General features: G+C 34.3%; 4 protein-coding genes across 5 annotated transcripts in view; 3 read left to right on the top strand and 1 right to left on the bottom strand.

Moving 5' to 3' along the window:
• The window catches only part of LOC130642759 (activated RNA polymerase II transcriptional coactivator p15-like), a 67,096-nt gene extending 64,999 nt beyond the window's left edge, over positions 1–2,097 (top strand). The window contains exon 5 of the mRNA XM_057449546.1: positions 1,869–2,097. Within this exon, the coding sequence (XP_057305529.1) occupies positions 1,869–1,945 (77 nt within the window). The 3' untranslated portion in view covers positions 1,946–2,097. The remainder of the gene's footprint in view (positions 1–1,868) is intronic.
• Positions 2,098–5,155: 3,058 nt separating this feature from the next.
• On the top strand, positions 5,156–10,439 carry LOC130642711 (uncharacterized). The gene is made up of 2 exons (XM_057449543.1): positions 5,156–5,547; positions 7,521–10,439. Exons 1-2 carry the CDS (start codon positions 5,534–5,536, stop codon positions 9,403–9,405), a joined length of 1,899 nt encoding a protein of 632 aa, XP_057305526.1. The 5' UTR covers positions 5,156–5,533; the 3' UTR covers positions 9,406–10,439.
• A 428-nt stretch (positions 10,440–10,867) lies between these two features.
• Positions 10,868–19,763, top strand: LOC130642685 (uncharacterized). Of its 2 annotated transcripts, none has more exons than XM_057449541.1 (2): positions 10,868–12,758; positions 16,929–19,763. In XM_057449541.1, exons 1-2 carry the CDS (start codon positions 12,712–12,714, stop codon positions 18,829–18,831), a joined length of 1,950 nt encoding a protein of 649 aa, XP_057305524.1. In that variant the 5' UTR covers positions 10,868–12,711; the 3' UTR covers positions 18,832–19,763. The 2 variants fall into 2 exon arrangements, with proteins under 2 accessions (XP_057305524.1, XP_057305525.1); XM_057449542.1 differs by lacking the exon at positions 10,868–12,758 and adding an exon at positions 13,018–13,157.
• Positions 19,764–23,591: 3,828 nt separating this feature from the next.
• LOC130655462 (glycoprotein 3-alpha-L-fucosyltransferase A-like) lies at positions 23,592–24,548 on the bottom strand. The gene has a single exon (XM_057458256.1). It carries the CDS (start codon positions 24,546–24,548, stop codon positions 23,592–23,594), a length of 957 nt encoding a protein of 318 aa, XP_057314239.1.
• Between the last annotated feature and the right edge of the window lie 1,041 nt (positions 24,549–25,589).

Genomic DNA, 25,589 nt, shown 5'->3' with positions numbered 1-25,589 from the left:
TTCCGTTTTAAAACTTTTATAATGCGATCTAAAATTACATTTCTATCGCCGTTTTTCGTTTTAAAACTTTTAAAATGCATTTTAAAAAACATTTCTATCGCCGTTTTTCGTTTTTAAACTTTTAAAAAGCGATCTAAAAAAACATTTCTATCGCCGTTTTTCGTTTTAAAACTTTTAAAATGCGATCTAAAAAAAAATATCTATCGCCGATTTCCGTTTTAAAACTTTTATAATGCGATCTAAAATTACATTTCTATCGCCGTTTTTCGTTTTAAAACTTTTAAAATGCGATCTAAAAAAACATTTCTATCGCCGTTTTTCGTTTTTAAACTTTAAAAATGCGATCTAAAAAAAAAATTTCTATCGCCGTTTTCCGTTTTAAAACTTTTAAAATGCGATCTAAAAAAAAAAATTTCTATCGCCGTTTTCTGTTTTAAAACTTTTAAAATGCGATTTAAAAAAAACATTTCTATCGCCGTTTTTCGTTTTTAAACTTTTAAAATGCGATCTAAAAAAACATTTCTATCGCCGTTTTTCGTTTTAAAACTTTTAAAATGCGATCTAAAAAAAAAATATCTATCGCCGTTTTCCGTTTTAAAACTTTTATAATGCGATCTAAAATTACATTTCTATCGCCGTTTTTCGTTTTTCGTTTTTAAAGTTTTAAAATGCAATCTAAAAAAATTTTCAATCTTTGTTAAAATAAAATAATTTCTATCGCGTAAAGGCTTTATTTAACCCGCGCAACCAACAATGCCTTCTCGCTAGTCTATTTAGTTTCCACGCAAAACCTTTGTTTAATAAAAATATTAAACAATGGCTCTTCGTGTCACATTGATAGAGTTGATAACATTTGCAATTATGCTATTGGGAATAGTTATGTTAACACTATTTAACAATAGTTACGCGCAGTTATAATAAGCTATTTTTTCTTCAATAATCTTTTGTTTATTACGCGCAAGTTAATGACTTACAAGACTCGCAAGATAATTAATAAGAACAAAAGACAAACAACTACCTATAGTCGTTAACTCGTAGAGAAATCTACGGGGTTGCCCGTCCTTAAAATATTGCATTTCGAGTGCCCGCACCAATTTTTTTTTGCGGAGGGACAGAGTACGGCTTTTATTATTATAAACTAGTTGTCAACCCGTGGAAAAATCCACGGGATCGCCCGTCCTTCATATATCGCATTTTGTGTTTCCGTAACACGGAGTTTTTCTCGTGGACAAACAGACAAAATGCGGCTATTATTAAAGACTAGTCGATAAAGACCCGTGGAAAAATCCACTTAGGCAATAGGACATTCAAAAAGTTGGTTTGCTGACGTCAGCATTGCAAATCCAAAAAAAAATTGGCAAAATTTAGTTTATTCGTTGCCTGTAACGTTCAACGTGAGCTTGAAACGCTGATCAAGAAAATGTATAGGATCATGTACTTTTGACAAACGGTTGCAGAGATATTAGGGTTTAAAGGTTTTTTGATGACGTCATCAAACCGTCCACTCCGAAACGGATTCGGGGACCCAGGTTTGGGAAAAATACCCAAATTGGTCCTAGGTGGTCCCTAGTTACCCACGCGGTGAAAAATCATTGACGTCACCACCTCGTTTCCAAGTTATTTAGCCTCAAAGTTTTAAGTGCACTGTAATGGCTTCATTAATTTAATATATAAGATATTCACGTTAAAAGATATTGACAAAAAAAATTGAAAAACTCGCGCATTCGAGTGGTAAAAAATATCGTCTTTACAAAAGTCACAGACAGACAGACAGACAGACAGACAGAACTGGCGTATTATTATATAGATAAAAGAGAATAGATAAATATTTCGAAATTTTAGGGGGCTGTTTTTATTTATCTACATAGGTATAGCATTGAATTTAAGCCAGTGGGATGAACTCACCAAGGTGGTGGACAAAATCAACAAGAAAATTAAGAAGTAACAACATGTGGAGGAATCCTAACTATTCGTACAGAGATTTGTAACAGTCCCGGTATCGTTTGTTGAAGTTCAGTCACACATTTTTTTGTTTTTGTTGTTGTTTTTCTTTTCTTTATTGATGTAAATAAACTGACGTTTTTATCAACATAAAAAGCATACTGTATTATCTTTCCTTTGAGCGGACTTATTCTCGCAGATTTTGTTGTTTCCACAAAATGAGTCCGGTAAAATCTGAAATCGTCATCCTTGTGTGCCAAAAACAATGCTTGATATTGTCCAAATATCAAAGTTGTAGTTTTTACAAAATAATATATGAAATCAAATTTGCATTAATGATAAATTTTCGCGAACACTGGCAATAGAAATGATGTTAATTAAAACTGTAGAAATAACAGTGTAAACTTAATGACATAAATTATTACGGACGTTAATTATTATGCCATAAATTATTACGGACGTTAATTATTATGCCATAAATTATTACGGACGTTAATTATTATGCCATAAGTTATTACGGACGTTAATTATTGTGGCATAAATTTGATATCTTTGTTAAACAAGTAAAATACTAAGTAGGCAATACATGATTTTGAAACCTGTGGACAATGCAGGATTTATTTTGTTGAAATTGATTTATTGATGTAGCAAATTTGATTGGTTTATTATCCTTTTTTGATTCGAATTCTCAAATTTGAATTTCTTTCGGGGAGTCGGATTAGTTGCAATTTTTCATTTTAGGAAAACTGGTTGGTCATTGTTTGTTTTTTGACAAATCCGAAAATTTAAACATATCTAATTTGAATTTCAAATTAAAAAATTGAATTCAACGCTTTGAAACAACAAAGGGCAAATACACAATTATAAATTTGCGGATTTAATAAATGGATAGTCCTTTTCGTGAGATTTTTAAAAATCAAGTCTTTGCTAAGAAATCTTTTGGTGAGTTCAAGAAAGATTTTCAAGCATATTAGGCACTTAAGGAGAACTGATAATTAGCCAGTAACAGAATAGTAGCAGTTTTCAATGGTACGGTAGCTTAGTTGTTATAACTCTGGTATTTGGTAACGGGATTCCGATTCCCTTGGCGCATTTTCTCTCACATAGCTTGGGTTCACCCAATATCAACTTTGACTTGGTTCGTGTTCTATAAAGTCTGGTTCCACGGTCAATCCCTTACAAAAAATCATACCGTAGTTATGTCTGAAAACAACCTTGCCTTGAGCGCAATAACGTCTAGCGCTACGGTTAAGCCCTCACGGAAGAACATATTATAGTAATACCTAGAAACAACCTTGACAGGGTTTGTGTGTTATAAACATATGGTTACAGTCTGACATAAAATAGGGTTAGGCAAACATCGATTGATTGAATTCACGTTGTGAGGTATATATAGTTGATAAGGTAAAGCAAACTAAGAGTAGAATTTTGTATCCGGGTTTCCATGTATAAATTGAAAACACCGGGATTAATTTTGGAAATTATTTCTCGTGCACCGCAACGTAATATTTGGCTCATTTTTTTACCAATTCGCGTGACAAGGTTGACATAATCTAAATCCGCGCCTTAGATTAAGGGCAATATTGTCTCCTTTTACAAATTGAAAAATAAAGAATTTTTATTTGGCTAACATTAATCACAAGTAATAGAGCTTTTTAACAAGTTACTAACTAGCTATTTAGCGCTTCTTTTCAAAAAAACTTTTGCCGTTTTCTGTCACTGCATCTCTTTTAATATCACTACTATAAGGATCAACAAAACTTGTAGCATCCTTTTCCATCAATGCAATTTATTGAAAAGGAAGTTAAATTACAATAATAAAGCTTGAAACTTTGTAAAGCTATCTTACATCTGAAATAAAATGCTCAACACTTTTTTTAAGGAAGTCCTCGTTTTTATTTACGACAAAATGGAAAATGGAAAATCGGAAACTGTTGTTTCATGTCTAGAATATTTCAACCTGCTCAGGGATTGAAATTTCTCTGTTGATGGTTGAATCTGCGCAAACATGTGTAATACTACTACTACTAACAATGTATTTCAAGTTGACATAATTTACAAGGGTAAAATAGCTCCTCTTACTCCTGGAATATAGTTTTTATCTAGCCTGCAATGTTTGCAGTGCTCACAAAAGTTGAAACAACAGAAAACATATCACATAGTTTTCAACACAAAATGCGTTAAAAAGACTTGTAGTTATTGTTTTATCTCATTTTTTTACTTCTTGTTGAAAAAGGTCGAATTTCTGCGAATGTGTTTATCACAGAGCCGAGTGTAGGAAGTTTCGTAGAAATTTGTTCAATTTATGTACATTACTTTTGTCACTTCGCGGAAAGTTACTAAATAAACAACAAAGATTAACAATACTAAAAATTTTAGACACTTGGATGGGATAACACTCTAGATTTATAGATAAAAATTGAAGAGAATGAATCAAAACGTTGTCAAGTTTTTTTATTAGCAACTAAAAGATAACCGTGATAAACAATACAACGATGGATCAAGTTCACTTTATTTTTGTTTTAACATTTTCCTACCAACAACAATATTTGAGTGCTTGGAGTGGGTATACGCTGTGATGAAAGAGCCAAAAGTTTGAGAACTCTGTTTTTGTTTGTTAAAAGTTCCCGCAAAAAAAAAGAAGTTCACATCAAAGAGCTTAAAAAAGTTGTCTAGGAATTTGTATATTTTTTTGACAGATTTTAATTGAGTCTTAAGATTTTAGACTTGTTCCACATCCTCTCTTCTAAATATATACATTAGGTATACACCAGCATTGCTTACCCACATGGCAGATATTGACCCGCAGCTGTGATTTAGACGCTCGCTAAATATTGCTGCACCGTGGATCGAACCACGGACCTTGTGATTACGAAGCGAACGCCATAACCACAAGGCCACGCGCCACACAAACAATTGGGAAAATTATTGGGGGAAGGGCCAATTGCCCCCTCTGCCCCCTATATTGAATATATATTTATTCTTCAATATATTTTTATTTGGCTATTTGAACATTTTACATAAATTTCAATAACAACAGTTACGTGTTTGGAGCTAATGATGCTCTCTATCTCGAAAACCAATTAAAAAATTTAAAAAGATTCCCAGACATTTCATATGAATTTAACTTGTTTTTGTCGTGGTAGGTAAGCTTTTAAAGGCTGTCCTTGGTAGGAGTAGGAAAGCATTGCCTTAAAAAACAATCTTTAAACATTTTGTATTTGATATGTGTCATTTATTATTACCAAAACTTGCGCTCTTGGAATAACAATTTTTTTTCTGTTTTGTTCGTGGAACTTGTACACCTGGTTTCTACATGCGTTCCAATATTTATAATCACCTAAAAAACGTAATTATGTGTGTATACTTTATTGGCTTAATACTGGTATTCTATGGTGTGTATTCAAAGATTAAATAAATTCAAAGTTCACAAGCTACCTAGTTACCTTACCTAAGTAAAAAAACAGGTTGGGCCATATGAAAACCACGTCGTGTCATGAGAGTGTGGGTGTCAAAATAAATAAAAATACATGACTAGCCTGATGTGGATTACTTAGAATAAAGAAACAGTGACGGATGTACATCGTGGAACATGGAGAAACCAAAGTAAGTTCTATTATTTTTATTATATATATGAAGAAAAAAACGGTAATCAAATAATTCATGGTTATTCCTTAAATTTATATTGTTCTAATTTAAAAATCATTTTTAACCTTGAATTGAATGCATAAGTATTTATAAATTTTGTTATAATTAAGTGGAGGGAATTGTCAGCGGTAAAAGAAATACTGCATGCGCAAAAAACTAATGATCTTGTTTCGCGCTTTACGCCAGTGTGAGTCAATTTCGTGAAAATTAGTTCCTGCGAAATTTTGAATTTTATTTTGCTTTTTAGCAATTTACATTAATTTTTTACTTCTGATTTACCTAGAACTACATTTAATATGTATGTGAATTTCAACTCTTCAGCAGACTTCGGCATAAAAGTCCTCGAAAAACGGTTTGAATTGAGAAACAAACTGTCATCAAATTCTTTTTTCGCAAAATCCGCGAAATTAAATTCTAGCACAATATTTGGACTTGCCAACTTCGCGAAAATTCGTTGTCGCACAATTTTTATGTTATTTTTAAAAAATGTCTTGCGAAAAATTAGTCTCTTGTGAAAATTAATCTCTTGCGAAAATTATTCTATTGTGAAAATTAATTCCCTCAAGGTATGTGCAATGCTTATTACGTGACATCAAATACTCCTGATTTTTGACGCACAAGATGTAAACGCTCGGTAAAACCTTAGAAAAAGTGCTAAAAAAGGCCAAGGCTATGTGCATGTAAATTTAATAGCGATTCATAGAAGGAATAATTCCAAAAGCATATAAACTAAACAGCCTGTATACTGCATACAATCTGGAAGCAATATAAAGGTAGATAGCCACAGTTGCATGAAAGAAGAAAGATCTATTCATGTACAGAGTTAGAATTCAGTCGTTTAAGACTTCTCAATAAGCTAAACCACTATTTCGTTCAATCTTCGCGATACTATTCTTTCGGCTTTAGCCAGCAGAACGTCAATAAGAGCTCGTGCCACCATTATTTGATGTAACCAGCGAGTATCAAGCATTATTATCTGACTGATACTAAACACCTGTTGGTATAAAAAATTGATTTGGTTGCTTTATGGCTCATGACAACAGGTCTGTAGTATAGTAACCCGTTTGGGAAGAACTTAAAGACACGATTCTAAATTTTTGATCTACATAAGAAACATATATCTTTTTTTGTCTGTACTTTTGACCTCAGGCTTTGTATTTCTTGTACAACCTCAAAACAGGTCAGTATCCGTTTACGACCAGTCCATTGTAGCGATACGGATTATTACAAGGCAATGTAAAAAATATTATTTTTACGATTTTGTTTTTCAATAAATGGTATTGTTAAATGCTGGCCACAATCGAACACCCGTGCATTTTTCCAGGGGCTCGCAACTGATGTGTTCAAAATGACGGCTAAGTCGATACTTTGTGCTAACAATGCTTAAATAGTGTACAACGGGTGAATATCAGTGCTTCTTTCACGCTACTTCATGTAATTCCGTAATTAAAACTTGTTATGGTATATTGATAGATAACTTGATTTTATCGCGTGGCTTCTTTCTAACCAACTAAGAACAGAAACAAAAATCATTTTTCTGTTCAGCCCTCATATTTTTTACATCGGTATTCTGTGCATCCTCATATTAAAATTGTTAGGGATGCTGTCAATCTGAAATGTCGTCGTGTTTCCTTGTTGATTTTCTTGCTAACTATTAAAACATGTGCAGATAAAAGACGCTGGAAGTGAAATTGAACATTTCCATTTCCACAGTTTGTCATGTAACTTGCTTTTGACTAAGATCAGAAAAATAAAATTTTCCTAAATTGCCGGCTTGTTCAAAAAATCATGAATAAGATGCGAAATCCATGTAAATTACGTGTTTGCATTTATTTGGTAGAAGGATGTTAGCTTTTCTCAGTGTAACTGCTTTTCCCTTTAATTTACTCTGGTAAGCTATATGTTTTTCATTTTATTTTTGTTTTCAACAGGGTACGCATGCGAATGTCACTTCGTGAACTGGAAAAACCACACAACGCAAAAAATCTCAATAATTTTTTAAAGGCTTGGAAATTAATAAAAGAGCTTCCCCCAGATAATCCAAATTCATTTTGGGGACTTGCTACATATCATGGTGAACCATTTAAAAAGAGAATAGCTCCGGACATAAAAAATTATTCGTTTGTTAATTTTTTCGAGTTTTTGTTTCCAAGTATAGACAAACCACCACATAACCGGCAGAAGTGGGGTGGATACTGCCAACATGCTAATGTTTTGTTTCCACCGTGGCATCGTCTGTATCTGTTACGTGTGGAACAAGCCTTGCAGACAGTTCTCCCTGGTGAAGATGTGGCATTACATTATTGGGACCAAACTTCAGAAGAAAGCCTACGACATGGTTTACCTAGCATCCTAACCAGAAAAACTGTCATGGTAGATGGTAAGGAAGAAGTAAATCCTCTCTTAAATTTCACTCTGCCAAAGCAAATTGATGCCGATGAAAACAGTTTATACAAGAAACCTATCCATTACACGACAGTCCGCTACCCTTTTTCAGGTATTAGGAATCCCAAAACAGCTGCAGAAGCTGCAGAAAAACACAACGAGAGAATCTTTGAACTTGATAAATCTCCAGATAAATTGTTGAATGAAAACATCAAGTACTGGTTAAACCATGGCTATAAAAGTAAGAACTCGGTAGTATCTGGTTATGAAGACTGCTTGGATGAGACGGATTACAATAAATTCTCAAACATAAGCTCGGCCAAAGTCAAAGGCAGGGTTGCGTTTTCCTTGGAACAGCCACACAATGATATGCATCTTTCAATAGGTGGTTACTCCTTACCTAAAATGAATGAGAATGGTGAAATTGAAAGAGATGAGAATGATAATCCAATTATGCAAAATTATGGTTTGGTAGAAGGTGCAAACGGTGATATGGGTGCAAATGAGGTGGCTTCCTTCGATCCAATTTTTTTTGTGCATCATTCAAATGTAGATAGAATGTTTTGGATTTGGCAAAAAAAACATAACCATAGCACAGTCGAGACAAGTTTTGAAATTCGGAAAGAAAAGAGAAGTGAAGTTGGACGTGACGATGTTCTTGGTACATCAACGAATGGCCAAGGCCCAACTCCCGATCAATCCTATAATCAAATCTTAGGTATGGATACCGTGTTGTATCCATTTCAAAATTCCACGGGTGTTCCCATGACAACCAAAGATTGCGTTGATATCGAGGCACAGCTTGGGTACACTTATAGCATAGGCTCCTTTGACAAAATTGATTGGCCGAGCTGTACTTCAAAGAACATGTATTCCCACATCGTAACGACGTTGAATGACCTCACCTACTATATGGAAAACGTGACACAAATCCAAGTATCAAACCCTAAAAAAGTCTATTTCGATTTCACAACTGTCGAAGCACCGAGTCAAAGTTGGTTAGCGCTACCATTTTTCAAGAAAGGCCGTCCAGAATTCACCTACGGTGGGTGCAAATGGAAGAGGATGTTTTACTTGCGTGTGTGTAATCTGAAATGTGATGACTACCCAGGTTCGTTTGTTGTACGGGCGTTTTACAAAAAAAATGGCAAGGAATATTTTGCAGGCCAGCGTGGTGTGTTAAATCGATGGAATCGTAAAATTTGTGAAAATTGCCAGTACAACAATTTTAAAAGCGTTGTATTTAAATTCCATGAAAACGATGTTTCCTTTCCCACTGGGGTTAATGAATTCAATGTAGATGTTTTGGCAAAGAATCCTGTTACTGGAAAAAATGAAGTACACAAGATATTCTGTGATGGTGGGCCGTATGGTGATAAAGGATTTCCTAAGAAAGAATTTTTAGTTTCTTTTGAAGAAGTAACTAATTAGTTCTGTTGATCAATAACTTTCTCAGAGTGTGTGGCATCAGAAACATTCACAATCAAGCATTTTTTATAATTGAATTACTATTGTGAGCGATTTTTTTTAATTTTTTTTATCTTCGCATCATTTAACTAGTTTTCCGTAATATTATTGGATGTCAATATCATTAGAATGTCAACTTTTTCGAATTTTAAACTTCTATTTGCGGCTTTGTATTTATTCATTCATTCTGACCATAACGGCGACGGTAAAATTTTGATACGACCTAACTAGAAATCTGCACATTTTGACGGAAGTTTGAAAAGAGAGTATACTGGACATAATTTTAAACTAAAATTTTAATTTTTTGACACATTAATGCTGTTTTCGTTTCTTCGTATCTCATCCTTGCCCAACGTGTTATCTGAATAAAAATCTGCACATTGTGACAAAAGTTTGAAAAGAGAGCATACTAGTCATGAGGACATGAGATAATGATATGTTTATAATACTTAAGACATAATTACAACACAAAATTCTGTTTTTTGACACTTTCATGCTGTTTTTATTTCTTCGTTCACTTAAAAATTCTAAGCGCGGCCTCGAAGAGACATTGTTCTCAAGAATTTGTACAAACCGGGGGAGTTTATTCGAAGCATCACGGTCAATATTACTTGTTCATCTATTTGCTATTATATATGAAGATTGCGAATATGCAACATGTCAAAGTAACAGAATTTTGTTGGTTTAGAATTCACTCCTCAATAACTGTACTTTTTGACATTTGAGATTAGAATTTCTTTGTAGAGGGCGGTATGACTTATAATTTCCATTTTGTTAATTTAGCAATACAATATACTGTTGGAGAAGTATTATAACAATAATTTTAAAAATAATTTTGCAAGCAGTATATTTTCACGGGTATTTTTATATCATTTCTAAAACTTATTTTAATTTGTAAAGAGAAAATTTACGATTGGTCGTATTAGCACGTGACTCATGCGCTATTATTTTTAGAGTATGTTGCTTCCAAGGTTTGTGAAATATACAATCTGCCGTAACCACGTGTTAAATTTATTGCCCTTACCACTTGTGAATTTGAGAAATAGTCGTATACTATAGGAACAACGATGCATCTGTGACACATATCTCGTTGGTACGTGTAAGTTAAAAGATATGTCGTAAGGAAGACATACGCCTTACCCTCGTCGTATGTCGCAAAGAGGTAGTATCCTCGCCTCGTCTACTACATGTGCTAAGGAGAAAGCATTAGATCGATAGCTTAGTCAGTAGAGCAAACGCCCGGCAAGCGCGAGGTCGTGGATTCAAGTCTTACTCGCTCCGTATCTTTGCAGCACTTGGGAAGCTAATGTATATGCAAATATAGCCGTATACGCTATTTTTAAAAATCTGTATATGATTAGCCTGAATTAAACATGTTCTTCAGCCGCTTTTCTTAACACACGATGAATTTTTTGTGAGAAAGTCTCAAAGTAACTAAAGTTGGTTATCAGGTCAAACAAAAACAAGCTAAAACTTCTCGTTAAAAGCGGTTGGCTGTTGCTCAGACCGCCCCTTTCAACCAGGCCCACAGGAAGTAAAAAAGCAAAGTTGTTTTTTTGTTTTTTGATGGGTCGGAGGGGACGAGCAATTTCCCCCTTTAAGCAAATTGTAATTAACATCACTGTGGTACAAATTTTAGGTAAACCAGGTGGAAACAATTAGTATCATAATTTTTTGTAAAAGAAACCTAAATTTTGCAAAAATTATTCTTAACGAATGTCTCAGATAGCGAGCTTTATATAGATGTTTTTGAAAGCACAAGACCGAAAAGGCAAAGAAAATAATTTTCTGAAATAAAAATAAGGTTCAACCCATATTAAGTGAGTAATGTTCTTTAGTAACTGTTATTTGACTTACCTATTGTTCTTAACGCAAAATCAAACGTCTATATTACTGATTCTTTTTATGGCTGCCAAGAGAATGAAATAAGACTGCAAAAATCATTGCAGTACGCTTCTTTACAATCATGTTTCCTCAAAACGTATCCATGCGGTGTCCAGATAAAAAAATAATAAGAATGTGGACAACCTGTAACATCCGTTGCAAGTGATATTCATATTTGATTCTTGAAGCTTACATTCCCTATCGGCTTTAGTTTAGTAAGATGTTGACGTTAATATCCTGACGTTAATCTATTTGTTTTCCGCGTTTACCGTAAGATCACGACTAAAGGATAATTTTGTAACTTTTTTTGATTTAACCTTTGTTCGGTTTGAAAGCTATTCACAATTTTTTGCTGTAGACAAAAGTTTTTTTTAAGTTCCAATCCGGCAGCTGCCTCAATAGGGTATAACATCGCTGCGATGTGGTCACATGTTTCGAACATACCAGCTACACATATACAATCGGCTCTGACACATACCAAAAGTTAATGTGGTGCATTATTTATCCTTTCAGACTGTCTGTAATCTGCTGTTAAAAAACTAAGCTGATGATAAATCCATGCAGTGTTAACTAAAAGTTGCAAGCCATTCCCCTATTAAAATATCTGAAACCTTTTAGTTCTTATAATGGTTTAAATCCGTTCCGCCATGCTCGTTGAGATTGAAAGCTAAGTAGTTGAATATATGCTATGCAAGGCCACTGAGTAATACCATCAGTTTCACACATTCAACCAGATGTTAAGTATAACTGGGACCAGGTAGCTAGTACCGCACCATTTAGGAGTTTGGCTTGATAACCTTGCATGAATATAATTCGTCTTTCTTCTGTGCTGTTTTAACAAGTATAACTTTGGTCTCTGCAGCAACAAACTATATTGCTATCATTTCTACTTATTTGCCTGAAACCCTTAAACAATAAGGTACGATAAGCGTCTTAGACTTACCCATATCACTGCATATTATTGACCATTTCCTTAATTAATGACAAAACTTAACGCTTTAACCAAAAATTCAACGTAACACTCTGCAGCTTGAACTTTAAAACTGATTAAAGCGCTAAAAAAATTTGTCTACTAACTCTCCGACAGTGTCTCTTTTCCGCACGGTCCCTGGAGATATCGAATTCGTGTAATTATTAACAAAGTAGGCAACAAACGAACAATTAAGTCTAATTAGCCTTGATTTTTGTATAAGACATTTAATGCATATTGAGCGGTTCTTTTAAATAATACTGAAGGCTGGTTTCCACTTAAACAAAAATGACTAAATCAATCAACATCAATGACAAAAAGAAGTTCTATAGCGCGAAGTTGTGCAAGCGGCGTACATAAAGGCGATGTACTTATAGTTTCTACGAAAACAAACCAGACCTAAACGCTGTGAAGGAATGAAGTATCGTGTCAAAGGTTTTCTAAGAACAGCTAAAAGATACCTGTAAGGACCATACGATTACCAAGTGGAAATTTATGTTATATTTGGTCAAATATTTTCTTTTTAATTACATTTCTAAGTGTGAAAGAATTTGTCATGAAACAAACAGAATCGTTTTACAACTTATTCCTCGCTACTGTAATATGTCTTTTCTTGCACCTTTTTTATTATTATTTATTTATCTAATATTTTACAGCCTACTTTTAACAATAATATAAAATTTTGATCTATATACATGTAAAAACCAGGTTTTGTCGTGTGAAAAATAGGTTGTGCAGTGATGCAAATTAAGGTTGCACCATGTTATTCGGTGTCCAGAGTGGATAAGAATACGTATACTGCTCGCTGCGGACTACTTAAAATAGAGATCTAGGGACAATGCACGAAAATGGAAAAAACAAAGTAAGTTTTATATTATGTTATTCGTAAGGTAAGAATACCTTAAAAAGAAATGAATTCGCGCTGCAGGACATGCAAAGGAGGGAGACATTCTGAAGCAACATATACGTTTGCATATGGAATAATGAATGTTATCTCGAGTAAGATTTTCATCGTACATTATATATTCAGAGGAAAATTAAATGCATTTAGAAAACATTTAAAGCACAAAATTCTTAATAAAAATGTTGAATAACTTTCCAAGGAAGCAAAGGTTTTTTAAACCTTTAAGTTAAGAACAACCCTATATATGTAACTTAAAAGCAAAAATTAGAGAAAACAATAATTGCATATAACGATTATTATATATAGACCAAAAATTTTTCCGCCGAACTTATATACGCCGAAATTTTTGGTTGTTAAGGTACGTTCTGAGCTTCAAGGTATGGTTAGCATTATGCTTAGTTTCATAGAAATTTGAGCTTATATGTATTAAGTATTTAATTATAAGCGTTGTTGTTATAAAAAAAAAAATTATTGTACTTATGATAAGTGGATTAACTAGTTTACTAGACAACATCATAATCTAACATAACAACTAGGCAATCAAGGGAATTGGTTAATGTCTTTGATATTATGTCCTTTCCTAATTCAATTAATAACAAAGATGAAATCTTGTTTTTGTACGCCATGTGCACAGTTGCTCGCTTCTTTAGCATGAAGTCAATGACATCATTATCACAAAATAATACGACTATTAATATATAAAACAAGCTTTTAGCCTTTGAAAATTTACCCCCTTTACACATTTCCACATTGCTATTTCATACATCCTTGTTTACTTTTTAGTATTAAATAATTGGATTACCTTGCGTGCAGTATTGTTTAAAGTTGTGGCAACCGTTGTGAACACACAAGCTACGGCTATTTTTATGGAGGGTTCGCCCGTTCTTTAAAATAATCCGTCGCAAAAAAGTGGATAAAAATTTATCGCATTTGATATTCGTGTTCCCATAGCACGATTTTCTAACTCTCCGGGGGGTCCGCGCAGAGACAGACAAAATACGGCTATTATTAAAGAGACTAGCCGTTAGTCCGTGGAAAAATCCACGGGTTCGCTTGTCCTTTAGATTTACCCGTCGCAACAAAGTGGATAGAAATATATCGCATTTGATATTCATGTTTCCGTAGCATGATTTTTTAACTCAGCGGGGGTCCGTGCAGAGACAGCCCGTCCATTTTATTTAGCCGTCGCAACAAAGTGGATAAAAAGATATCGCATTTGATATTCGTGTTTCAATAGCACGATTTTGTAACTCAGCGGGGGGTCCGGGCAGAGACAAACACAATACGGTTATTATTAAAGAGACTAGCTGAATAACGTCGATCACTAAGTTACGCAATAATACTTGTAAACAGTGCCACACATCCAATCCCTGTTCCCAGTGAATATGTCTTTTTCTCAACTAAGAGAAGGCAAAAAAAAGCACTCTCGTATTGTTGCTCAATTTCCGGCCTGATTAAGCAAAGCGTCACAGTATTATATTATTTAATGCGATCAAAAAAATTGGAACTTTAATTTTCAAGCTTTTTTTTCTAACACGGATCTATAACCTGTCACGAAAATATTAAGACAATGGTACTTGCTTGGTCTTTTTACAAAGTTAATAAAAAGCATCGACTCTCGAATTTTGTGCAACTGGTGGGGTACAGAAGTGTTGCTTTTACAGATGCGTGGGTTAGCTAAGCAGTTTTAAATTGCACTAGTCCCAACACACTTGCTTCACGGTATAGTTCACGTCCGTGTTTATCAGGACCCCGAAAATTGAGGAAAAGGACCACGCTGAATGTACTAATTGTTGCTGACAATTTGTACATTTTAGGAGGTTTTTTTCTAACCAAAATAATTAAAAAAAAAAGAAATATAAACTTTACGTGGAGGCACAATATTGAATAACGGACTTAAAAAAGATTGTAGAAATTAATTCAAATTCAGTAAAATAACCGAAATGTTTTATAAAATTGTTCCGCAGCAGCACAACGTGCTAGCAAATTCAAAAATTGTGTTTCACAGTTATTTAAAATGTTTTTTTATTAGACATTTATGAAATTATTAGTTAGTGCAGAATTTCATTTCGCAGAGTGATCATTCATCAAAGCTGGGATTTTGAATCTAACAAAGTTAACCAAGCTTTCTGCAATGATATTAGAATTCAGTTCTTGTGGTGTGCTAGCACATTTACGACGAAAGTAAACGAGGTATCTAGTAAAAAGAGGTGAAGAATTATATCTCATAATGACAATTTTAAAGTATAAAAAAAAACTCTCCTTGAATATTTGGAATGAAATAATTAGAAAATACAATCTATTTTATTGGCACATTCCATTTAATCAGTAAAAATGCAGCTACAATTCCTGCTAAAATATTTTGATGTAAAGCCCAAAATTTTAACCATTAAAAGTTAGTTATTCAATTTAATCAATAAAAGTATATGACATTGTAAGAGGTTAGTCAATCCGCCTAGACGACTCAGGCTTGTTCTTTCAACTTGGCACCGGTTGGTTAGGTGGGTTGACTAGTTTAATATGATATAACTTTCCCCACCCAAGCGCCGGGTTGAAAGAAAAAAGCATGCGCATTAAGATTCAAAGCAGAAGAAAAACAATAATGGCGGGAGTAGCAGCAGACTAAAAGTGTAATTGGACTTCAGACAATTATGATGATAATTTTGATTTATTTTACATCTAGCATCCGCCATTTTTAAAAAATTACGCGCATTTTTTTCAACCCGGCAGCAGTGTAGGTCTTATCCCGGGTTGACTTTCCCCATATAATATGCAATTTTTTTTAAACGGGTTGACTCGCCAACGGGGTCAACACCGAGCCAACTAACCTCATATAATCAGGCTCTAAGACGGCTGGGCTATCCGTCCATGTTAAGATTCCTCACTGCGGACCGGTTTAGCTCATTGCAAAATTGAACCTTTTTTCACAAAAAACTCGTAATTGGTGCCTTCTTTATTTAATGGTGAAGCACACTGACGAAAGAAAAAATGCTTCACGCAAAAACCTGTCTGTCTATCATTTACGTTTGCCTCACACTAGGAATTTAAGTGGGTTTAAGATGGTTTAAGATGGTTGTTTTTAACCTAAGACCGTAGTGCGAGCATTCCATGTAAAATTTGCAGTATTAAACCATTTAAAACCACAAAAAGATATAAAGTTACGTATCAAACACTAGCAAGAAATCCTAGAAATTTGTATAGCAGAGCTCAAAAAAATGTTTTAAATATACGAACTGCTAAAAGCTGAAAAGCATGTGACATTAAAAATTGTGCCGTCTTTTACACGATAAGAAGTCCAAAGTTAAGGAACCCAAGGTTTATGGGCGTATTATGCGCTCTCATGGCGTATTATTGCGTGCTGTGGCGTAAAAAGGGGGTCAAAGGGGTATAAGGTACCAAAGCTAGCATACGAAGACCATTAAGTGATCAAATAACCAGTATCGTGTCCGTTGGGATTAAGTACTAAATTACCATAAAGTAAATCAGTAACGCAATTATAAGTTTCAGACAGATAACCCTGGATTGAAGGATACCCCCTCCCCTCTCCTTTTTACAACGTGAATGGGATTAATTTTAATTGGTTTTTTGAAGTTTACAAACCGCATTGACTTATTTTACATAACAGTATTTTATTTGCTCCTTCGTGTTAAGGTCAGGCGCTATTTCGTTAACCCAGAATTTTTATAAACGCTAATTTCCTATAAGTTATGCTCTGCTATCTTTTCACAGGTTACGAGAACGGATGTCACTTCGTGAACTAGAAAAGCCTTGGAACACAAAAAAACTCAATGATTTTTTAAAGGCCTGGAAATTAATAAAAGAGCTTCCACCAGATAATCCAAATTCGTTTTGGAGTCTTGCTACATATCATGGTGTACCATTTAAGAAGACAATAGTCGAAGACATCCAAAATAATAATAATACTGTGTTTGAATATTTGCGTCATTTGTTTTCACGAAAGGACGACATACCACACAATCGGCAGAAGTGGGGTGGATACTGCCAACATGCTAATGTTTTGTTTCCATCGTGGCATCGCCTGTATCTTTTACGTGTGGAACAAGCCTTGCAGACAGTTATTCCTGGTAAAGATGTAGCATTACATTATTGGGACCAAACTTCAGAAGAAAGCCTCCAACATGGTTTACCTAGCATCTTAACCAGGAAAACTGTCATGATTGATGGTAAAGAAGAAGTAAATCCTCTCTTAAGTTTCACTCTGCCAAGGCAAATTGATGCCGATGAAAACAGTTTCTACAAGAAACCTATCCATTACACGACAGTCCGCTACCCTTTTTCAGGCATCATGAATCCCAAAACAGCTGCAGAAATCGCAAACAAACACAATGAAAAGTTATCGCGACTTAATAAATCTCCAGATGAATTGTTGAATGAAAACATCAAGTACTGGTTAAACCATGGCTTCGGAAAGAAGAACTCAGTAGTATCTAGTTATGAAGACTGCTTGGATGAGACAGATTACAATAAATTTTCAAACACGAGTTCAGCAAGAATTAAAGGTACAGTTGCAATTTCCTTGGAACAGCCACACAATGATATGCATCTTTCAATAGGTGGATTCTCTTTACCGAAAACTAATGAACACGGGGAAATTGAAAGAGATAATAATGGACATCCAATTATACAAAATTATGGTTTGGTAGAAGGTGCAAATGGAGATATGGGTGCAAATGAGATGGCTGCTTTTGATCCAATTTTTTTTGTGCATCATGCAAATGTAGATAGAATGTTTTGGGCTTGGCAAAAAAAACATAACCACAGCACAGTTGAAACAAGTTTTAAAATTCGGCAAGAAAAAAGAAGTGAAGTTGGACGTGACGATGTTCTTGGTACATCAACGAATGGTCAAGGCCCATCTCCTAACCAATCCTATGATGAAATATTAGGTATGGATACCGTGTTGTATCCGTTCCAAAATTCAGTAGGCATGCCTATGACAACCAAAGATTGCGTTGATATCGAAGCACAGCTTGGATACACCTATAGTGTAGGCTCCTTTGACAAATTTTATTGGCCCAGCTATGCGCCAAAGATTAAGTATTCATACACCGTGACCGAATTAACGCACTTCACTGATTTGATGAAAAAGTTGACACAAACACATACGTCAAATCCTAAGGAAATCTGTTTTGATTTTACATCCGTTATAGCGCCAACTCATCATTGGGAAACCCTGCCATTTTTTAAAAAAGGCAGTCCAGAATTCACCTATGGTGGGTGCAAATGGAAGAGGATGTTTTACTTGCGTGTGTGTAATCTGAAATGTGATGACTACCCAGGTTCGTTTGTTGTGCGGGCGTTTTACAAAAAGAATGGCAAAGAATATTTTGCAGGCCAGCGTGGTGTGTTAAATCGATGGAATCGCAAAATTTGTAAAAATTGCCAGTACAACAATTTTAAAAGCGTTGTATTTAAATTCCATGAAAAAGATGTTTCCTTTCCTACTGAGGTTAATAAAATTGATGTTGATGTTTTGGCGAAAAATCCTGCTACTGGAAACAATGAAGTACACAAGATATGCTGCGGCGAAGGGTCGTGTGGTGACAAGCGATCTCCCAAGAAAGAACTTTTAGTTTCTTTTGAAGAACTAACTAAATATCGATTTTTTTAGCGGTACTGTAAAAATATTTCTGTGTGCCCAAAAGTTTTGTCGAATTTGAGAATTTCTTATTACAAGGAGAGTTTCGAATGAAATTTAATTAGTATTAGGAAATGAAGATCAAATGTTTTTTTCGTGACACGGAACAAAATGTACATTCTGAATGACAGGACAATTTTGTTTTTGACAGCCAACCATGCAACGCACGCGACAAACAAGGCTTTCCAAACCGTTTTAGCGTAGACTTGTTTACGTCTATTCATAAAACACTTCTCTTTACGTATCTGCTTTAAAATCAAATAATTGAATTCAATTTTGATAATCTTCTATGCTGTTCGCTTCTCTTTTAAGCAATTTTTCGCCTTATCACTCTAAAGGTACAGCGGACTCTCGATAAAACGAATCCCTGATATAGTTAACATCTCAAAATAACGTACCAAAATCCATTCCCCTTCGTTTAAGCCTTACGAAACACTTATATATCCTTTCTATATAACAAACCCCCGATATAGTGAACTCTCGATTAAACGAACCATATTTTTTGTTCGAAAGTGTTCGAGTTTTAAACGATTTAGGTCTTTTGATGCAACGAATTCTCCAAATAACGAACTTTTTTCTATTCGCCTTGGAGGTCCATTGTATTTTGTTAGCGGTGCAAGAAGCAAATCAAGAAAATAAATTGAAAAATACGTTTATTTTTTATTGTGGTTTCAAAAGAGATTTTGCAAACTTTTTTTTTCTATATATGTTTTAGTTTAATTGCATTTAGCTATTTTTTGTATTTTTTAAAAAATGTTATGTTTTGTTTATTTATCAGCCTGACTAACGCATCCTCGTTCCTAGTGATTTTTGGTTTAAGCCGTTACTGCGCTGTTTTTAAGCTGATCATCAAAGCAAAATGCACTGGTAAGGAAGTTGTAAAATAATTTAATTTAGTAGTTGTGTTTATCTATACACGCTCCTTTAGCTCATTTAAATTATACTGCTAAGATACTTTGAAAGTAATTCCTGGGAATGTAACAAAATCACTAGCTCGGAGACCCTGTGTCACACATCTTACAACCTCACAGTGCAATAAAATATTTTTGAACAATATCTTCCAATGTATTTAGTATTTTTTTGTATACAGTTGTGTCATTAATCTTTCCTAGGGATGAAGAGAAATTCCAATTGCACTGAAATTTTTGAAACTTGCGTCTCAAACAGAAAAATGAAATATAGAAGGGGATACCAAAGCATGAATAGCTTAAACCCAAAATTGCACCCAGTTATCGCAAAACATTGTAAACCAAAAGCATTGTGAAAAGGGTATTTTGAGATAATTTCCTACACTATTTCGGTGCTTTTTGGATCCAATAAGTTTGTTAAATTACGCCCCGGAGAATGATTTATGAAAACAGGCTGCTGCGATCATGGGAAGATCGTTTTTTCTGTCCTGATTTGAAACTTGCGGCATATGAGAAAATTAAGACCCGGCGTCCTAGGTTAACCGAGACACGATATTCTGCAACACTCAAGATTGGAGATGCAGATAGACCCTGTTTTTTATGTAATTTTATAGTAGAGAAAATACAAAATTTTATTTGTTTACTTTCAATACGTCTGTTATATTTTTTGCACAAAGTCCTCTCGAAAGCACTGGGGGACAAGAGAATTCAAGGAGCGCGGTCGGGCATTTTTTGACTTCTGTTTTAATTGTGCCACATCGTTTGCACGAGGGTGGTTTTGCTCAAGGGAACTTTCATATTTTCACGAGTTTCGTGGCGTGGTGGCTAAAAACAAAGCAACGGGCTCAAAGCTAAGCTATCGCTTGGTCTAAGGCACTCAGCTAATCTAAAGCGAAAATCATATAGCTTGATATGAATTCTAAACTTCATCAGGTAAGAAATATTGTTTCCTTTTAGCTAGCTAGCTCTAGTTATGCTATACTCCCTGTGCTGGCCACAGAGAGCTAAATAGCTATTAAAAAATTGCAAAGTTGTACGTTTGGTAACTAGCTAGCTAATGATTCGCCAACTAAATTCACCTTTAGTTTACTTTATTGGTTATCATAACGACACAGATTAACAGTTAGACGCTCAACCCCCAAACAAGGGATCCCGAATGCTTGAATCAAAAGTATCTTTGTAGATTAACCGGACCAAATAAGATGTTTAACAGTGAGATTGGCTAAAATTTCATCCAAATTGGTCGACATAGCTATATAGTTAATTTTCGCGAATTCTATTTTCGGAAAAACTTTTACAGAACAAACCTTCGCGAATTTTCCAAAATCTTCATTTCCGGGAACAAAAACTTTCGCAAATGACAATACAACATACTATGCATTTAGCAGAAATACGCAGACTTATTTATTCATTTCACTACTTTTTTCAACTTCCAGTTCATAACAACCACCACTTTGATAATAACAGCGGCAAGATTTTCAAATCCTTTCCTTTTTTCGATTTTTGGCTAATTTACCCACATTGAGTCGGGCTTTGGACCTATTTTTATAGTTAGAGTTTTAGAGCCATTTTTTGGGCTGATTTTTTTTTCGTTTTGATTCTATTATTTCTACCCTTGTCCTCGTTATTTAAGAGTTTTTAGCTTTTAAAACTTGAAAAAACTTTCGCAATTTCTAGAAAAAGTTGATTTTTCACGAAAATAACTTTCGCAAATTTTAGGTTAAATTTTTTACCGGGCAGAAATTTTCGCGAAAAAAGGACAAAACCGCGAAAATCGCAAAAAATTTCTGCCCTTGAAGTTTATACTATATATAATATATATTATATATTATATACAAAAAAATGCTACATTATACACTATATTTACTACTACATTTCTCCCACAAGATGTCATGTTGCATTAACCCAACAGACCATTAAGCATCCAGCAGTTTATATTCACAAATAGCGTATTATAAAAACGCAGGATTATTACACTGCGGTAAGATTAGAAAGCCGACCGATATTTATTTCCGGAAGACACAGCTAAAACTACGGGTATAGTGCCCAGCGACACCGATGTATTAGTCATCGTGCGTAATTCATGTTTAGCGCGTCGTAGTTTTGGTAGCTGGACAGACGGCTCTTATTAAACCGTCTTATTAAAATCCGTCCAAGGTTTCAAACGTATTATGATCGAAACCCCTCAATAATTTTTGATAGACTGGTCTCCAACTTAATACACTTACAGTATGGTATGAAAGAAGCAAAATGGCAGCAATAAGTTTCTGTTTATGTCAGCGTTTTTTCTGTGACGTCATCGAAAGTTAGAAATTTCTCTAAAATACTACTATCTTCTTAAAATTCAAGCAAATTAGTTCTAGAGCGAATTTACAAATTCTGTTTGAAGTTTTTGATAGTTAAATGAAAGATATTTAACATATTTACCGGTTTTTACATAGTTGGCATAAGAAGAATGCCAAAAATCCGACTTTGTTCAAAATTTACAATAATTCCCCTTAATAAAATAGAGTTGTGTTGTAAGCTACAATTTGTAAATATAATCCTAAAGTTATTATAGTTTACCGATTATAGGTGTAGTTTCGAGTAATAGCAAATTTCCACGGCTCTAAAGACGTATGGGACATAAAAATTTGGCACGCATGTGTCTTATAGATAACTTTCAATTTAAGGACGTATCAGAACTATGAAGCGGGCGAAAAAGAGTTATTAAAAACAAACTGAAAGGAAGCAGAATCAACTGCCCCTTCCCCCTCAACCTCCCCCCCCCCCCCCCCTTGGACCGAATGGGGTTAAACGCAATATTATTAAAGAAAAATTGAAATGAGTTGTCCGTTAAATGGAGCAGGCATCTATAGTAATTTAAAAACAGTATGAAATTAAAATATTTAAAATCCTTTTCTGGTCCCATCGGTACCATATATCAAATTTCGCAAATAATGTACAAACCTTCTACAAAACATAATGTATTAAAAATGTGTTATCGTCTAAGTTGTATCTATATAATAATACGCCAGTTCCGTGTCTCTGTGACAGGCAAAGTGAATGTCTTCATTTTCCTTTGATATTGCCGAAAATTGCATGTCTAATATGGTAAATATTCAGACATTACGGCGCGACGTCAATAACACCACTTTAACGACAATATCCTATATTAAATTAATGAAGCCATTACAGTGCACCTAAAACTTTGAGGCTAAATAACTTGGAAACGAGTTGGTGACGTCAATGATTTTTCACCGCGTGGGTAACTAGGGACCACCTTGGACCAATTTGGGTAAGTTTCCCAAACCTGGATCCCCGAATCCGTTTTGGAATGGACGGGTTGATGACGTCATCAAAAAATCTTTAAACCCTAATATCTCTGCAACCGTTTGTCAAAGATATATGATCCTATACATTTTCTTGATCATCGTTTCAAGGTCTATACGATGAAGGTAACAGGGATATAAATTTCTGAAATTTTTTTTTTGCGTTTTGACGGGCCATTGCTGACGTCAGCAAAATTTTAAAACCCTTTTATGTCTTTTGTTGTTCGTAGAAAAGTTATGATCCTATATTATTTTGATCAGCGTTTCAACCTCTACACGTTACAGGCAACGAATAAACTAAATTTCGCCAATTTTTTTTTTTTTTTTTTTTTGGATTTGCAATGCTGACGACAGCAAACCAACATTTTCAATGTCCTATTGCCTAAGTGGATTTCTCCACGGGTGTTTATCGACTAGTTATTGAATAATATAATAATATAAGTAATGTTGCGAATAAAGGTAAAAAGGAATACAAAATAATTCACTTAGATTTGATATCTGCTAGAAAATCTTCTCAACTCGTCCTGCTAAGCCACTCGTTAGCAAAATTACTTTGCTTCCTGCATTCTTTTTCAGAATTGATGACTTCCTTTAAATCTAAAGGCTTATATGAATAGTTCTTGTTGTTCAGAATCTCGCACAATTTGCACACTCCATAATGGCAACCTTTATAATCTTCGAAAATAAGTTTGTATGTTTGTTTCCATTTAAAGTATTGGTTATATGCTGTATCATTACCATCAAGCATCTTAATATAGTCGGCCAGTTGTTTCACTGATTGAAACTGAAATGCATCTATATATGAACCAGGTATTGCCAGCCTGGTGTAGTTTGCACCACCAAGAACAACTGGTACCTGATCAGCAATGAAAGGTTTCACCCAATATTTTTCTGTTATGTAATCATCACAAAAGGCGTTTTCAGCAGCAAAGTAAAATTTAAACTTGCGCTGTTCATTTAAACATTGTTTATCTGAGCAATGGATACGTTTCTTGTTTTTAAAACAATTTCCTCCAATAGACATTGTAACACCGAACTTCTCTAATGCTAGCATAACGCGATCTCGGAACGTGCCGCAATGGCTAACAAACCAGTTCATTAATTCATTTTTTCCGGCTGCATAATTCACATTCAGCATTGAGCGTTTCTCGTTTGAAGTCAGCTTTCTAAACCTTGATCTTGGACGCATAATATCGCTACTTTGTCTATACGAAAATGTCAAATTAAAATATTTACTATACGTATTGGTGTTTGGTGTATTGTACGGGTTTTCTAGAATAAGGTATACCCAGATTTGTGACTTTGGTCTCGCTTTGTTTAATTCCACCCAATTAGGTGATCTTGCCGAAACATCACGCCCGTGAAAAATAACTGCATCGCTTTTCAAAAACAATTTCTTGTCGTTCGAAACAAGACAGTTTTTGTACTTACAACCACAAGTCTTAGAATATTGCTTGATATCAGGATGCATAAATCCATGCCAGTTTTTGTCTCCAAAAAATGGCGTATAAAGAAGGATAATTTTGTTGTTGTTGTTGTTGATGTTGTTGTTGTTATTTTCTTTATTTTGTTGTATCATGCTTGTTGTGTTTCTTGCTCTATAGCTTTTTATATTTGGTGCTTGAATGTTCCCTTGGTTGATATGAAAATTATAGGCATACATTAGAGTCACCATAATGCAGCAGAAACTAACACACGGTAATATTTTTAACAACAGACGCATCTCGTTGCTGGCAAGTACGTCTTAACATGTCATTTTGCTCACTTTTGTATTCTGTGTTTAGCTACAATATAAGAAAAGTAAAAATTATTTCATTAAAAATATAGTTGAGACATAAATGAATATTGAATTTTCTAAATTGATTTTAAATTCATCAATTTATCTGTAAACCTATTAGATCCCATTTTTATGTTGCTCCTCCAAAACGCTTTTTAGTCAAAGGGCTATCTGGTAACAATTATTAGTTTATAACTTAATATTATGGCAGTCAGCATAAACTGTATATAAATTTGTTTAAACGTGTTCTAACTGTGTTGTTGTCAGGTCTTCATGCACAAATTTTAAATTTTTTTGTAAAATATAACAAATGCTTAAACAGATTTATTCTCTAGGTACAATTAAAATTAATTGCAATTATAAAATGATTTTCCAAACGTGCGATAATACTTTTATCTCTTCTTTTATGTTCATTAATTCGTTTTTGCTGTTTTTTTTTATGCAAATAGCTTTCTGTAAACTTCTTTTTTATAAATCGTTTTCTTTACAAATGATTTCTACCGCGTTTTTATCAAATCCGTGGTTGCTTATCTTCACATATTGAGACAGCCCTGATATATTTTCTTCTCTACATTTATTTGCTCCGTTTAAGTGTTCTTTTAATCTTGTTTTAATTTTTCTTGACTCGCAATCTTCACAATGCATCTTTCACATCACTCCTTGCTATTCACTATTCTCCATTCCGTCTTGTTTTCTTTCATTTAGAATACTTTTCCTTCTGTGTCAATGATTTTA

The sequence above is a fragment of the Hydractinia symbiolongicarpus genome, chromosome 1 (genome assembly GCF_029227915.1).
Source record: "Hydractinia symbiolongicarpus strain clone_291-10 chromosome 1, HSymV2.1, whole genome shotgun sequence".
In the NCBI taxonomy this organism is placed as follows: Eukaryota; Metazoa; Cnidaria; class Hydrozoa; order Anthoathecata; family Hydractiniidae; genus Hydractinia; species Hydractinia symbiolongicarpus.
The sequence above is the reverse complement of the archived record's forward strand: the minus strand, read 5'-3'. Positions and strand labels throughout refer to the sequence as shown.

Excerpts from the sequence above, each read along its gene's own strand:
- LOC130642685 (XM_057449541.1), top strand. The coding sequence starts at position 12,712 with ATGAAGTATCGTGTCAAAGGTTTTCTAAGAACAGCTAAAAGATACCT. Across the intron at positions 12,759-16,928 it reads AGAACAGCTAAAAGATACCT|GTTACGAGAACGGATGTCAC; the intron begins GTAAGGACCATA and ends ATCTTTTCACAG.
- LOC130655462 (XM_057458256.1), bottom strand. The coding sequence starts at position 24,548 with ATGCATCCTGATATCAAGCAATATTCTAAGACTTGTGGTTGTAAGTAC.